This window comes from Squalius cephalus (genome assembly GCF_949319135.1).
Source record: "Squalius cephalus genome assembly, chromosome: 1".
Classification (NCBI taxonomy): Eukaryota; Metazoa; Chordata; class Actinopteri; order Cypriniformes; family Leuciscidae; genus Squalius; species Squalius cephalus.
The window spans coordinates 62,086,717-62,103,691 of record NC_137122.1 but is presented as its reverse complement, the minus strand read 5'-3'; the positions used below and the strand labels follow the sequence as shown (position 1 = coordinate 62,103,691).

Sequence of the window (16,975 nt, the reverse complement as noted above, 5' to 3'; positions counted from 1 at the left end):
GGGTGACAAACCCACAATGGACCCTGAAGCTTGTTATAATTGTGGGCGAAAAGGACACTGGAGAAATGACTGTCCGGATCCTCCAAAGAAGAGAGGATTTCAACAGTCACCAGAGCCACAAGGAGATTGAATGAAGCGAATTTTCTTCATTGCAAGAAACAGCAAGCACATTTTCTTCATTGCAAGGAGCAGAAAAAGAGATAAGATTAGACATATTTACCACCTGGGAGTCAGACCCTTAACCGTCGCTCCCCTCCCCCTAGGGGAGCGACGGTTAAGGGTCTGACTCCCAGGTGGTAAATATGTCTAATCTTATCTCTTTTTCTGCTCCTTGCAATGAAGAAAATGTGCTTGCTGTTTCTTGCAATGAAGAAAATTCGCTTGCTGACACTGAACGAATGTATAAAGCATTTGCAAAATTACCAATGATTGACATTAGTGTCGAGGGAAAGAAAATTAAGTTCTAAATTGACAGTGGAGTGACGAACTCAGTAATTAAAAATGAACAATTGCCTGATTTAACTGTATTATCTGGAAAATGGGCAACTTCCAGAAGTGCCACAGGGCATCTGGTAAAGGAACCATATACAGCAGATTTGTCTTGTCAGATTGGTGATCGCTCATTTTCTCATGCTTTTCTTGTAACTACTACCTGTCCTTGTAATCTTCTGGGAAGAGATTTGATGTGTAAACTGAAGCTGAACTTGTATTGTGATGACAGTGGCGTCACTGCTGATATGATTATGGTGAGAATGCCAACTGAAACAATATATGTTTTTGAATGGAGCACTCCTCAGTGTGGTCTGCAAAACAAAGCCACAAATAGGATGCCTCCTGACCATGATTTCATGGAAGAAAGTGATTTGCATTGCACATGTCATGTTAGCAGTGAGCCAGATGAAATTTTTGCTGAAAAATGGTCTGAACTAGAGAGTGAGGAACTGAAAACCTCAGAGTTAGTTTGGTCAGATAAATGGTGTGCTGTGATGGTTGAATTGTCTGATAGCTAAGCATCACTGTATTATGATGTGGAGGGGGCCGTCCCTCACATCTCTTTAGCTAAACCACAGACTGCAGAGTGGAGAGAATTTGGGCTTTTTGTGAAACAATGTGACTCACTAAAAGATTGGTGGCCAACCACTGACAAAAATGTGTGGCAATCTGAGAGCAGAGGGTTTTACAAACAGTCACTAAGAAAAAAATATTAAGGGAATCAGAAGTCTTAAAGTGATGAATAGCACATGTTTAAATATTATACTTTCTATATGAAGGCGTCTAGAATTTGTATCCCGTTATCCCTGGGAGACAGTGAGGAAAAATGGTTTTGATCTATGAGATTCTAAGAGTCAATGGTTTACTGTATGTTTAACTAAGATAATTTTTGTGCATTGTGCATATGGGAATGAGATTGGGTGACCAACTTTAAATATAAATTGTGATTTGACAAAAATATTGGTCACTCCATTTCATTTAAAGGTAATTTTCTAGATTCAATAGAAACAATGTTTTCTAATTCTAAACTTTTGAAATCACATGCTGTCATCACCGGGGGTACGAGATAGAAATGTTATTTTCTTTTTGTCCATGGATCAAAGATTGTGTGAAGATTTCTAAATATTATTTTAAATAGCTTATGAGCAACAGCAAAAAGTGGAAAATTGAAATTGTGAAAAGAATGACAAATTGCATTTGAGAAATTAAAACGGATTCTCTCAACTGCAATTGTAGGTCTATACGATTTCTATTTAAAAGTGTTTAATCTATTTTTTTTGAAAAGTTAGGTTTACGTCCACTGTGTAAACTCAATCACATGGCGACTGCATCGGACAATTGAAAATTTATATCCTAACGTTCAGACACTGTCGCAAGGGGAATGCCACAGTGTGTCTACGTTCAGTAGTTTCTGTCGTCGTCGAACATTGTTACCGTTCAGATTTGGTGGTATTCCACTCCTAATAAATATATATGTTCCCCATTCAGTTCATAAACTGCTAAGGCAGACAAGAATGAATGAATGAATGAATGAATGAATGAATGAATCTCTGGCCAGAGAGGGGTGTGTGAAAGTGTGTCAAAGTGAGTGTGTGAAAGATGGTGTTCTGAGAGACACTGAGATAAATAAATTGTCAATCAAAACAGCTGTATCTAAATTTATAAAGTGGGCCCACATGGTAAAATATGAGCCCACAGATTAAAATATACCCAACAAAATAATGGCCATGGATGATTATGGCTAACTATCCTGAGCTGGGTTATTGTTGTTGTGGCAGAAATAAACAATGCCACACCTGCGCAGCGTATAACTTTGGGAATGCAGAGAGCAAGCAAGCTTGCCCTGTCCACCCCATACTTAACTTTTTCCTTTTACAGGATGTCATGATGGATCTCATTTGTTTAGGCTTGGCTTGTAGGGAATTCCAAACCTGCGTATATTCAAACGCACATAACTATAGAACCCATTCTAAATGCGCATGTGAATGCCATCAGTGTTTCTCACAGGTTCGCGTTTAAAGTCTGTGTAGAGGGAATGGTGTCGTCTTAGCGGCCCCTAATTTAATAACAAATGATCATTGCGATGGAAGCAAATCAATTAAAACTAACTTTAGATGGAAATAACTTAACTCTGCTGTAAAGCCGAAACAATCTCTGTTACCTTAAATTATACGCTTATCTCTGTAAAGCTGCTTTGAGACAATCTACATTGTTAAAAGCGCTATATAAATGAAGATGACTTGACTTGACTTGACTTGAACAGAACTGATTCTGTTCCAAATGTATATAAAATATTGTCTTGTTACTGTTTAACATGAAATTTTACAGGTCTCATCAAAAAAGGACGACCGGTCAGACAAGCAGATGAGTCTGGCGACATGATACATGTTGTCACTAACAAAAATACTTAAGGTCTCCATTCACAGGTTATTCTTATGGTTCACTCCACAAACAAGGTCCAGTGGACTGCGGTTGTGTTCTGAGGAAAAATCTTGCAACTATCAGCAAGGTTGCAGTGTGTGACACCTCCGTCCAAGCATCTCGACTTAAACTACACCAACCAGCCCTCAACAACCCCACACACCAACGCCTACAACACACAGCGTCAAGTGGGGGACCAAGGACGTGCTAGTAACGTTCCTCCCTTGCCAACGAGGGAAAGCCCATTGCGACGGTTCGCAAAGAATCACCCTGGTGAAGATGGAATGTCCATGGGGCAACGAGATGATCAACACATCTGGAGGAAGATGTGAACCAACTAATGGTTTAAGCTTAGCATAATAATTAATTGTGTGTGATGTTAATTGATGTTTTATTCAGTTCAATCAAACTGTACGACTGAGAATTGATATAGATCTAATGATTTGAACAATTACTAATTAATTTGAATATTTCAGGTACACGTAAATTAAGAAGAGGAAAATCTCTAAATTCTGTAGAGTATAGGGACTCTAAATAGGTACATTACTGTAAAGATAATAAATAATCTAGGGACTATGTTTGAAGAAACTTGAGGGTTTTAGCACCCTAATTCAGATATCATAGATGCTAAAAAAAAAAATTGAATAGTTGTAATAGTTGTACCCTATTAAGAGAGGATAAATTACTTTGCCGGACTAGGTCCGAATAGATAATAGGGTAAACTTCTATAGCGATTAATTGATGACTAAATTAAATATTTTTTAGGTGTTTCCATTTGTTAAAATAGAAAAAGAAAAACTTTCAAAAGGAGATTGATTTTGGGAAACATATTTAATTTCTGGATTATTATTAGTTAAAGAAGTTACCAGTGTGATTATTGAAATTGTTGATTATTGTTGAATTGATTATTGTTCCTTTCATGTATTGTCTAATGTCTGTATTTGATATCTGAGAGGTGACTGCGGGTCTAGTCTATCTAGGAATACAGTAACAGTACTTGCTTATTTAGCCGGCTTCCAGAAATGAAATATGGACTTGCTTTGTTGAAAAAGGTCTTCAACGTGTTAAAAAAAAATTAATTATGTAGGGGGCACAAAGTTAAACCTAGACCAAGAACAATGTAACACTTTTGAATTTGAATTTAACACAGTTGAAATGTTCAATTTAAAAACTAAAATGAATCTAAACAGTTAAGACATTTCAGTGAAATAGAATATTTGCTCATAAAGCAAAATTCTAAAAAAAAAAAAAGAAAAAAAAAAAGCTTTTTTAATTCAGAATGAAGATACAGATTTAATGATCTGGATCAATGGATCCATTATGAATTATTCCGCATTGCCAACAAATAGAGGCAGGACATGTTATGTCCATCAGTTAATTCTGGAAAAATAGGACTGTAGGAAGATAAGTAATTAAAGATTAAATGGCAAGACCTGGTTTGAGCTGAGTTAATTTTAAAATTAATGACATTGTTTGAAACAAGATAATACAATTATTGATATTTGTGTTAAGGATAAAAATGAAAATTATAGAAATTTTTTGGTTAGATTTTATTACACAGATCCTTAAATGGATCTGAATAAGTAAAACAATCGCCTACTTGAATTAAAAGCTAGCAAAATAAGGTTAAGAAAAATGGTTAATCAGCTGTATCAGCCTGTTAAAGGCCTAATAGATCAATGTGATTCAAAATTTAGCTTGATTCAAAGTTAAAAGGCAATGTACTATGGTATGATTAGTATTTTTCTGAAAATAGAATTAGATTGCTAGAATTAGAATGTTGGGAAGAAGATGAAGTTGAGGTTACAGTGTCTGAAGATGAGGTATACGAGAACGAGAGCGAACATGAGTTTGACTAAGAAATGAAATGACCATGGGAAAAATTTACCTGTTGTAAATTACTATGATTATGGAGAAGTAAATGTCAAATTGTGTGTATGTTCTTTGAATGAACATGGGGTGGATTGTAATGGAAATTTTACATTTAGATGTGTTTTTTACTTTCAGATGTGTGCAACTTGTGTTAACGTTGAACATTTATTTTTACTCATAAGCATATAAGAAATATAATTATATAAGCTTGCAGGAACAAAATGTTCTGGGTAGCAAAGAGACTATGAGTACTCAAGTGACCTATTGTGTACTTCAAGTGTAAAGAGTATGTGCGCAGCTTTGATCGAACTAAAGATAGGCAAAATGTGTGAATAAGAGCAGCAGCTAAAAACAGGAAACTTTTGCAGACGTGATATTGTTCTGTCTAGATAGAATTTATGTTGGACAAGAGATCTTGAACAAAGACGTTTCCTTTTAAGGTAACTAAGGCGATCTTTTGAGACAGACCAGGATGTGTTTTGTGTATATAAGCTGGGCAAAAAGGAGAAGTCGGGGCGCTTCTCATATCAGACTCTGACTGATGTGTGAACAGCCTTTCTTGCAAGAAATAAAGATCTTTATAACTTTTGAAATTTCCAGCTGTCTTCCAATTATTATTTAAAGTTGAGAAAAAATTTCCACGACAAATGGCGACGAGGCGGATGCGATGCAGTAAACCGACGATCGGCGTGACTGAGGGGAACAATTGACCATCCCGAGAGTCCATACTCTGCGGCTCAATATCCTCAATCTTAAGGAGAGAGAATTGTTCTACTCATCACGACGACCGAGGTGAATGCACTCCTAGAACTGAACTCACAAGGTCATCAAAAGACGGTGAGAGAAAATTATTTACGTAGTAAATAAGAAAATTATTTGCGTATTGAATATTTATAACTTTTGAAATTTCCAGCTGTCTTCCAATTATTATTTAAAGTTGAGAAAGAATTTCCACGACAACCTTTACTGTGGCGATCCAGGAGACGTCCACTATGCGCTCTGGCTCTGACCACAGCTTATACACACTCTGCCTCGCTCTTTCAGTGAGAATTTAAAAACTATATAACTTTATACAGTTTATATATTTTCTTATTTTTTGAAAAAATGAATGTATACATTTAATATCCCTTGCGTTATTCTGCCCTGACATAAAATGAATAATTAAATAAAGTAACAGTAACTGGTGTTTCTAATAGCGCTGCCGAGGGAGTGACAGTAAATTCTGGCTGCCTTAATCCATTTCTCTATTTTTATTTTATATTGAAAAAATCGTATTATATTGATAAAATGGTAAATTAATTTGCTCTGTCCTCCCATGCCACTAAGTTTACCCTGCTAGTATTCCAATCAAGGAAATGTAAAAAGGCTTGTCACAGTTATGTGCTATTGGACAGCCCCAAACAAGGTTTGAATAAATAAATAAATAAATAAATATCTGGCTCTATGTTGTTAAAGTCACACTCCGGATGTTCGGGGTCTTTTTTGACCCCATATAGGATCCATAATACCCCACTAGACCATAAAACCGATAACTTGTCATGAAAATCACAGAAATGATGAAGCAACACTATACTACAAGCACAATGTTAAATGTGTGCACACACACACACACACACACACACACACAACATCTGCAATATGGAGCATCTGCTGGACATTGTACACAAGGAAAGCTTCTCCACAGTTCTCTGCACTGTAGCACAAAGAATCTCAAGAGATCTCTCGCATGTTGTCATTTTGTAGCCTTCCTATTTACTGCAAAACTCCTCAGCTACACCATTAGCATGCATATGAAATATTACATTAAAAAAAAAAAAACATTCATTAATAATGATCAAAATTCAATATGAGTTGTTTCTGGATATTGATCTATTTGTTAGATGCATAATTCTGCCACCTGGTTAGAATTTGTTTTGCAGATAATATAGTTTTAGCCAGAAAGTGTAATTGCCCCATAGAGATCCATTTATTTTTCTGGTTGTGACTAACTGCTCTTCTAACAGCTTTTGTTATGAATATATATTTAATCGTTTTAAAATACATTAACCCTTTATGACCTACCATAGAACAGTTCTGCCAGAGTATATCTTTGTATTTTTACATGCTGTGCTGTCATTCTTTTGAGCATTTTCATATGCCATACATCAAAATAATCCTTACTTTCCAAATTTGAAGGCTATGTTTGTAATAAATCAATAGTAACTAGATAAATATCTCAAAATTGCAATTAACAAAAAGAAAAACAAATTTTAATATTTTTTTTCTACATATTTTATTCAATACAGAAATTTGATAAATGTCAACCTCAAACTTGTCAATGTGAAAAACGTGCATAAAACAATTTAAAACTATACAGAATTGATTTGAACTGTTTACATAAACTAGTTTTTAAGATACACTCATTTAATCAGTCTGTACAAATTGCGTAATATGCGTTTACAAATACAAAACAAAAACAAACAAACAAAAAAAAAAAACACAAAAACGCATTGCACGTCATTTCTTTCTTTGGCTGCACACCTGGCTTTCTTCCTGGGATGGATCTCTATTCCTTCAAGAAAGTCGGTTTCGTCCTTGAATGTGCTTGCATTTGTAAACGTGTATTTGTGTGTGTGTAAATGAGAAATAAATGATAAAATGAAGCAATGATAAAAAGACAGTAACAAAAAGAAAGAAACATACCGGTACAGCAAATGGGAGTCAAACGCATGGTCAAATGACGCAGCTTGTGACGTCACAACATGTGACAACTCCTGGGGTCATAGTGCACAGAACGTGATACGTCAATGAGCATCGGAAGATGTAACTATCAATCGCAGATCTACAGAACATGTGTGCAAAGACGCGCAATGCATTTTTGTGGTTTTTTTTGTAAACGCATATTACGCAATTTGTACAGACTCATTAGAGGGTGAAAACAACGCAACAGGAGCATGTTGGAGGCTTGATCTGAACATGTTACATCTCTGGTTTTGTATGCAAAAATAATTATTGAGCTAGCCATTTGGTTTCAGTTTCTATAGGCTCTTAAACAGACACACGCGGTCTTAGAGGGTTAAATCAGTATTTTTGTCAAAGTTTAGATTTTTTAGTTTTTGAAGTGTCTTCTTATTGCAATAATGCCACATACATTTGCAATAATGCCAAATAAGTTGCCACTAAAAGAAAATACTTGATTGCATGCGTTTTGTCCTACTCAAAACACGTTTTCGACACCCATTTTTGTTACGATAAACGCGTCAAAAACGTGCGTTTTCGGTGACCCCAAAGCACATGTCGAGAATGTGCATTTTAAATAGCAGATCACACGTCGAGGACGCGCGTTTTGATCCGTGACCACTAAGTGCACGTTAAGAACACATGCTTTTATGGCAAATCGCGCGTTTGGCTGTCGAAATGCACGCTTTTGACATGTCAGTGTGCAAGCAGACGCCTGACCAGCCGTTTATGAATACTTTGGCTTGTCATAGTGCACGGCTCGAGCACGCTCGTAACTGTGCACTCAGACAAAGACGAGACAAAACCGAGAGTGTCAGACCAATAATTGAACTAGACAGAAGTGACAGAACCCTGACACTTTGTTGTTTATGATGGGATAATTCTCGAGTTTCAGTCAGAATTCAGCAGAGAAAGCGAGCACTTCGGTTCAGCGATGACTAATCTGAACGCCACTGATTGGCCATCACACTCAAACTCAACATAAACGTGTGCAATTGGTTATACATTATTAAAAATGCTTTGTCACAGTTTTTAATAAATGTGATAAGTGATACTGTCTGAAGGCAAATGCTTGAATGGGTGAAAAAAAAGAAAAGTCTGAAAATTGCTTTCCAAAACAACAATTTTGGCTGTTCATGCGTTTATGTCTAGGATTGTTGTTGATCTTTAACATTATAGCAATGAACAATATTACATCTTTTGAAATGCACTGCTGTTATAATAACATTTTCTCTGTACTTTTATGGGGGATTTAATTTTTGTATTTTATTTATTTGTAAATTGACTGTGAAATAAAGTTTTAAATATATATATATATATATATATATATATATATATATATAAAATAACCTCTCTCACACACGCGCCGTGTCATAAATGGGTTCACAGACATGTTCGAGAAGGTTATGTGATCGGTGTAAGATGGGGGTCTCTTAAAGAGTATGTTGGGAAATGAAGGATGGAGTTCCAGTACTACGTCTTTGTGAGGTTTCTACAGCTTCTATATTATCAGAGTCTATACATTATTTTCTCAACACATTCTCACTAACAACTCATCTGGATGCTTTGTCAGGACGGTTTGGTGTCATTTTTTAACACACTGGGACCCCTTCAGTGTTCAAAAACTATTAAAAACTCTCAGTCTCTCTCACATACACAACAGCCAGGATGATTCTTACTGATCCACTTACTTGAGTTTGTCCAGTGTGCAGTCTGGTTGGTTCATTGCTTCAGAGAGCAGCTTCACTCCTGATTCTCCTGGGTGATTGTAGCTCAGATCCAGCTCTCTCAGGTGTGAAGGGTTTGAACTCAGAGCTGAAGCCAGAGCAGCACAACCTTCCTCTGTCACCAAACACTGAGATAATCTACAACAACATTAAGTGTTCATGTCAGTGTGCTTCATTTTTAGAGAATATACACTACAATAAACAACACGGCTCTTCAACCCATCAATTATCTTTACAAGGACCTCTGATTGATTGCAATTAGTAATGTTGAGATTACCCAATTTCAAAATTGACCGTGATTACAATGGTCACGTTATTAAACAGTAAGAATTTGGAAGCTATGGTTAACATTTTTTATAAAAAATAAATAAATAATAATTAGTCTTTCAGACTTGTGTGTGGCGTGCCCTCTGTCTGGATACTCTGTCAGGCTGTTACTATAGTAGCTGAGTTCACTAAGTGATTGTCTAGGTAAGGCAGGGTGCGTGCAAATCAACTTTCAGTGCACGTGAAACTCTCAAATTGAAAACATGGTGGAACAATGCAATCTCTTGTACTTGCCGAAGAAGCAAATTAAATAAGCTATTGAGGAATTTTGGCTGTTGTACCTATCAAATAATTGCTATGAGCTTTGTTTTTTTGATAAGAACAAGGTCATAACTTTTAAATTAAACATTTTGACACTCTTTAATGCATATGACAGATCGCTATAGCTGCATATCTGTTTAAGTGGAAACATGGAGCGCACCTGAACTGATGATCTCTGTCTGTGCATCTCTGCACCTGAATTGATCATCTCTGCATCTGTGCATCTCTGCACCTGAACTGATCATCTCTGTATCCGTGCATCTCTGCACCTGAACTGATCATCTCTGCATCTGTGCATCTCTGCACCTGAACTGATCATCTCTGCATCTGTGCATCTCTGCACCTGAACTGATCATCTCTGCATCTGTGCATCTCTGCACCTGAACTGATGATCTCTGTATCTGTGCATCTCTGCACCTGAACTGGTGATCTCTGTGTCTGTGCATCTCTGCACCTGAACTGATGATCTCTGTGTCTGTGCATCTCTGCACCTGAACTGATGATCTCTGGATCTGTGCATCTCTGCACCTGAACTGATCATCTCTGCATCTGTGCATCACTGCACCTTAACTGATCATCTCTGCATCTGTGCATCTCTGCACCTGAACTGATGATCTCTGTATCTGTGCATCTCTGCACCTGAACTGATGATCTCTGTGTCTGTGCATCTCTGCACCTGAACTGATGATCTCTGGATCTGTGCATCTCTGCACCTGAACTTATCATCTCTGCATCTGTGCATCTCTGCACCTGAACTGATCATCTCTGCATCTGTGCATCTCTGCACCTGAACTGATGATCTCTGCACCTGAACTGATCATCTCTGCATCTGTGCATCTCTGCACCTGAACTGATCATCTCTGCATCTGTGCATCTCTGCACCTGAACTGATCGCTGTACTTCTAGATAGTTACAAAAACTACCTTCTAGTTACCTTCTAGAAAAAATAAGCCTATAAAATGAACGCAACTGCGAAATTTCACTTTTTAAAAAAAATGCCATTAACGTGAAACGCCGCACGTCGTGTTCATATAGGCTCTTGTCTGTAGGCTATAGTTTTCTTCCCATAGAGCATATTATAAAGAAAAAGCTTAATGTCAATGCAGTAAGACGGTGATATTTAAACTCAGTAGCCTATTCATGGGTTTCAGTCACGTGACTTTTTTGTTGTGGTCGCCATCTTTATGGTATTGAAGATCCAAGATGGCGCCGCGGATGGCTGCCTCGGTGTTGAGCTCTCCAGTTGTTACACTGTTTTTGTTAGTTTGTCCTGTTTTATGTTTGTCATACGCTATCAGTTATACCAGGGACGAACTGCTGAACATTCGGCAGCGCACACCAACTGATCACCAACCAGTTTTTGATTCTTCTGGCGTTTTGCGGAACATTGTCGTCGGTTGCGCCGCTGCACTGTGGAAACAGTATAAGACGCGCAGGCGTGAGAAGCGAGCCGGCGCACTCGTTAAGCTCAGGCAGCGCGAATTCAGAACGGCGCTGCCTAGCATCCATCTGGCGAATGTCCGCTCTCTCCCTAACAAAATGGACGAACTACTTCTGCTCTCACGCAAAAACAAGGACTTTACCAACTCTGCTGCTCTGTGTTTCACGGAAACCTGGCTGAACGAAGCCATTCCGGACAGCGCGTTACATCTACCGGACTTTCAGCTGTTCAGAGCGGATCGCGATACGGAGTCAACGGGGAAAACGCGCGGTGGTGGGACATGCTTTTACATCAACAGAAGGTGGTGTACTGATGTAACTGTGTTAAGGAAGATGTGCTGTCCTGATGTGGAAGTGCTTTTCATTAACTGTAAGCCGTTCTACTCGCCGCGGGAGTTTTCCTCGCTCGTTCTCATCAGTGTTTACATTCCACCGCATGCACACGTGAGTACGGCGCTGCAACAGCTGGCTGATCTGATCACAGAAACAGAACAACAACACCCGGACTCTGTTCTTATCATTCTCGGAGACTTTAATCAGGCAAAACTCACACGTGAGCTGCCTAAATTCAAACAGCACATTACATGCCCCACCAGAGACAATAATATTTTGGACCATTGCTACACCACAACAAAGGATGCATATCGCTCCGTCGCCAGAGCAGCTCTAGGACTTTCCGATCACTGCCTGGTTCATCTTCTACCAACTTACAGGCAAAAACTTAAAACTGCTAAGCCAGTAATAAGGACTGTAAAGAGATGGACCAACGACACAGAGCAGGTCTTACAAGCCTGTTTTGAATGCACTGACTGGAGTGTTTTTGAAGCTGCTGCCAGCGATCTGGACGAGCTCACAGAGACTGTAACATCATACATCAGTTTCTGTGAGGATTTATGCATCCCTACCAGGACTTACTTATCATTCAACAATGATAAACCATGGTTCACACCAAAACTCAGACAGCTTCGTCAGGTCAAAGAAGATGCCTACAGGAGTGGGGATAGGATCTTGTTTAATCAGGCCAGGAACACATTGACAAAGGAGATTGAAGTGGCTAAGAAGAGCTATGCCAAAAAGCTGGAAAACCAGTTTTCCTCCAACGACCCTGCATCAGTGTGGAAAGGCCTGAAAGACATTACCAACTACAAGACATCATCCCCCAGCACCGACAGCAACAAGCATCTTGCGAACGAGCTGAATGTCTTTTACTGTAGATTTGAGACCCCCGATCAGACACCCCACACCCGCCCTGACCATCTCTCTACACAGCCATCAACACCTCCAGCCATCCCCCTCCCCTCCCCCCCTGCACTTCAGATCAGTGAGGATAATGTGCGTCAGATCTTCAGGAAACAGAAGAGAAGGAAAGCACCAGGCCCAGACGGTGTTTCACCAGCCTGTCTGAAAACCTGCGCTGACCAGCTGGCCTCTATCTTCTCACTGATCTTCAACAGATCACTGGAGCAGTGCAAAGTCCCTTTCTGCTTTAAACGCTCCACCATCATCCCAATCCCGAAGAAACCAAAGATCACAGGACTCAATGGCCCTCATTTATCAAAAGTGCGTACACCAAATTTCCAGCGTACACCTGGCGTACACCCAAAACCACGGTGACTTTGAGATTTATCAATATGGACGTTGGCGTACGGCACGCTCAAATCCTACGCCAGCTCAGGAGGTGGTGTACGCACGTTTTGAGTGCGGGAATGCGCAGAAAAACAATTCCTAACTCCACAAAACGCACTGACAAACTAAAAGATATGATATATTATGACCCACTGTAAAAAAACAACAACATAGTAATTATAAACTTCAGTGTTTATTTTTGTGCAACATGGACTTCAATGTTTAATTTGTGTGATTTTACCAAAGCATTTGATTTGTAGGCATATGTATTCCTTCAGTTGCGAGCCTGTGCGCTTTACCTGACGTTTTAAGCCTTGTTTATACTTTCGCCTGGCTCCGCAGCGCGAGTCTCCGCAGACTGCGCGCGCACCTCCCCAAACGGACGAGGCGTTTATACTCGACGCGCTCGCCGTTGTACTATTCTTTGAAACGATGGTTAGGCCAGGGTTTGCACGGACTGGGTTTAGTAATGAAAGGCTTTCAATGACCAAAAAAATAATTCAGACTGACAAAATAATAAAAATGACATTCTTCTTCTTAAATAATAATAATAATAATAATAATAATACAAATAATAATAATAACGACATTCTTCTTCTAAATAACAATAAGCGTCATAAATAATAAAAATCTAGAAAACAATTTTTCTTTCAAAGTTTCTTTCCACTTCCATGGTTTCGCTTTCTCTTTCTCAAAGAAGTTCCTCTTCTTTGCCGTCTTCCGTGTGTCCATGGCGTAAAATGAGGGCGTGGGGGGAGCGGAGACTTGAATATATAGGCGCGTGTTATTCAAATGACGATCGTTTTCAGCCGCGGCATTTATCAAGGGCAGGTATTGCGTACACCTGGATTTCAAAGGTACGCACAGCTTCATAAATCAGGCGATGAGAGTTGTGTAAGCATAATCTTACGCCAATATATACGCCCGTTTCTACGCAAGAATGATAAATGAGGGCCAATGACTACAGACCTGTTGCCTTAACATCTGTGGCCATGAAGTCATTCGAAAGACTGGTGTTAGCATATCTGAAGGACATCACTGGACCCTTGCTGGACCCCCTGCAGTTTGCCTACAGAGCAAACCGGTCTGTGGATGATGCGGTCAGTATGGGACTGCATTACACCCTGCAACATCTGGACAAACCAGGGACCTATGCAAGGATTCTGTTCGTGGACTTTAGTTCTGCCTTCAACACCATTGTCCCATCACTGCTCCAGACCAAACTGACCCAGCTCTCTGTCCCTAGCTCCGTCTGTCAATGGATCACCAGCTTTCTGACAGACAGACAACAGCTAGTCAGAATGGGCAAAATCACGTCCGACAGCCGCATCATCAGCACCGGTGCTCCACAGGGATGTGTTCTCTCACCACTGCTCTTCTCCCTGTACACAAATGACTGCACCTCTAAAGACCCCTCTGTCAAGCTCCTGAAGTTTGCGGACGACACTACTGTTATCGGACTCATCCGGAACGGTGACGAGTCTGCGTACAGACAGGAGGTGGAGCAGCTGGCTCTTTGGTGCAGTTATAACAACCTGGAGCTGAACACGCTCAAAACAGTGGAGATGATCGTGGACTTCAGGAGAAACCCCCCTGCACTCCCTTCACTCACCATCATGGACAGCACTGTGACTGCAGTAGAGTCATTCAGGTTCCTGGGCACCACCATCTCTCAGGATCTGAAGTGGGACACTCACATAGACTCTATTGTGAAGAAAGGCCAACAGAGACTGTACTTCCTGCGTCAGCTGAGGAAATTCAACCTGCCACAGGAGCTGCTCGTACAGTTCTACTCAGCTGTCATCCAGTCCATCCTCTGCACTTCCATCACCGTCTGGTTCGGCTCTGCTACCAAAACCGACCTCCGTAGACTACAGCGGATAGTTCGGACTGCTGAGCGAATCACTGGCACTACCCTTCCCACACTCAAAGAACTGTACTCATCCAGAGTGAGTAAAAGGGCTCGCAAAATCACTCTGGACCCGTCACACCCAGCACACTTTCTGTTTGAACTGTTACCGTCTGGTCGACGCTACAGAGCACCGAGCACAAAAACAACCAGACACAGGAAAAGTTTCTTTCCCCAGGCCATCTACCTCATGAACACTTAAATGTTCCCCTACTGTGGAACAAACATGTGCAATACTTCCCTCCGACATTTCATTATAGCACCTTATAACTTTACTTTATATATATTTATAATTTATAATCTTTTATTTTAATTTTTTTATTTATACCTATGTTACTTGTCACTTGTCTTGTCACTTTATATTGTATGTGTACTGGAAGCTACTGTCACCAAGACAAATTCCTTGTATGCGCAAGCATACTTGGCAATAAAGCTCTTTCTGATTCTGATTCTGATTCTGATTCTGATCTTTAGGACCTTTGAGTTAAATTGAGTAGCCTCTCCCTGGTGATTGGAAAGATGTCGCACACTAAAATAGCACACCTCACTACAGACGAAAAGCAATAGTATTTAAATAAAATAGATACTTTAGGTATAGATTAGTGGTGGGCCGTTATCGGCGTTAACGTGCTGCGTTAACGTGAGACTCTTATCGCGCGATAAAAAAAATATCGCTGTTAATCTATTCTCCAAGTTGGGTTGGGAGCTGCTCTATACTACACAAGCAATGATGACGCAATCTATCCGCGGCCGCGAGGTAAACCCAGCTGCAACGCATCATATTCGTCGTCATTTTAAGTAAACACGGCTGAAAGTGAAAGCTGGTGAAAAAGATCGGTGCAACATCCATTATTTGGACTTGGTTCGGATTTAAGCCGTCCGACGAGCAGCAGCAAACTATATAGACAGAGTGTGTGGGGTAACAGTTCGGTAAGTTAACACACGACTAATCTGTTCTACCACCTCAAATTCAAAACGAAACATGATATCACTGAATACCAGCGCGCGCGTATTATTCCCAATATATCTTAGTTGTGTTGCACATAATCTCTGTCTGCGCCCGATTTTAAGAATCGTTGTTGTGTTTCTTTTTAACTGAAAAGACATCAGTTAGACAATATTCTAATTTTAAATTTGGGGTTTCATAAGCTCCAAGCCATAATAAACATTACACCTACTTAAGTCTCTGCAGCTAGTGTAGCCTACTTCAATTTTATTTATCTGCAAAATTATGTTGTATACTTACAGTTTTGCACAATATATGTTCTCAAAACTACATACACCCTTTAAAAAAAAAAAAAGTACATTTAGCAGTTGTTTAGCAGGGTCTGTGTAACCTGTTCTGAAATGGTTTTATTATAATATATATCGTTATCACAAGAGGCTGCAATATATATTGTATATCACAATATGGATTTTAGGCCATATCGCCCATCCCTAATTGATAGCCTATAGTAGTTGATAATAACATAGGCCTACCTAATGTTGCCTACGGACGGTAACAGTACAGTAGTAACCTTTTACAGTCTATGAGTAGAACAGCTTTCTCAAGCAGTTTGTGATGCATTTTGGAAACAGGAGATGAGCCCCTGGTCTAATGAGCCCCTGGTCTGACTTGAGAAACCCGTTCTCAAAGATTTAATTAATCTAGATTAAAAAAATTAATCTATGCCCACCTCTAGTATAGATCCTTATTTACTGCCAAACGAACTGCTGACTCCACTAAAGTCTTGTAAAAACTTGCCAGATTTGACGTTTGCTGATATTTATATCTACCTCGTCCACAATCCCTCTCCATACACCGGCGAAGCTCTCAAGGCATTTAAAAGCACTGAAGCCTACCTCTACTTCACTTTGGGATGGGTTAATGATCCCAAAATCTATCATCTGGAGATGAAGAAAATGTTCTTGATAACAGGACGGGTAAGTGATATTAACGTTACACGAGTAATCGCTGCATCGCTGAACTGAATTGCTAATAATGTCGGTAAAGCACATCTCCTGTATTATTAGTGAGGTTTGGACACCTTTATTTTCAATTCTCATTTATTTGTAAAGCGCTTTTCACAATATCGTTTCAAAGCAGCTTTACAGAAAATGCATGGGTCTACATTACAACTTAGAGGGTCCAAGTTATGCATTTCAGAAATGTTTAAAAATCACGCAGTTAGCTATAATCTAT

General features: G+C 39.4%; 1 protein-coding gene across 1 annotated transcript in view; it reads right to left on the bottom strand.

Annotated features, from left to right (window-relative positions):
• LOC307171488 (NACHT, LRR and PYD domains-containing protein 3-like) overlaps positions 1-16,975 on the bottom strand; it is a 78,505-nt gene that overhangs the window by 14,227 nt on the left and 47,303 nt on the right. The window contains exon 5 of the mRNA XM_079893141.1: positions 9,195-9,368. Coding sequence (XP_079749267.1) covers positions 9,195-9,368 — 174 coding nt within the window. The remainder of the gene's footprint in view (positions 1-9,194; positions 9,369-16,975) is intronic.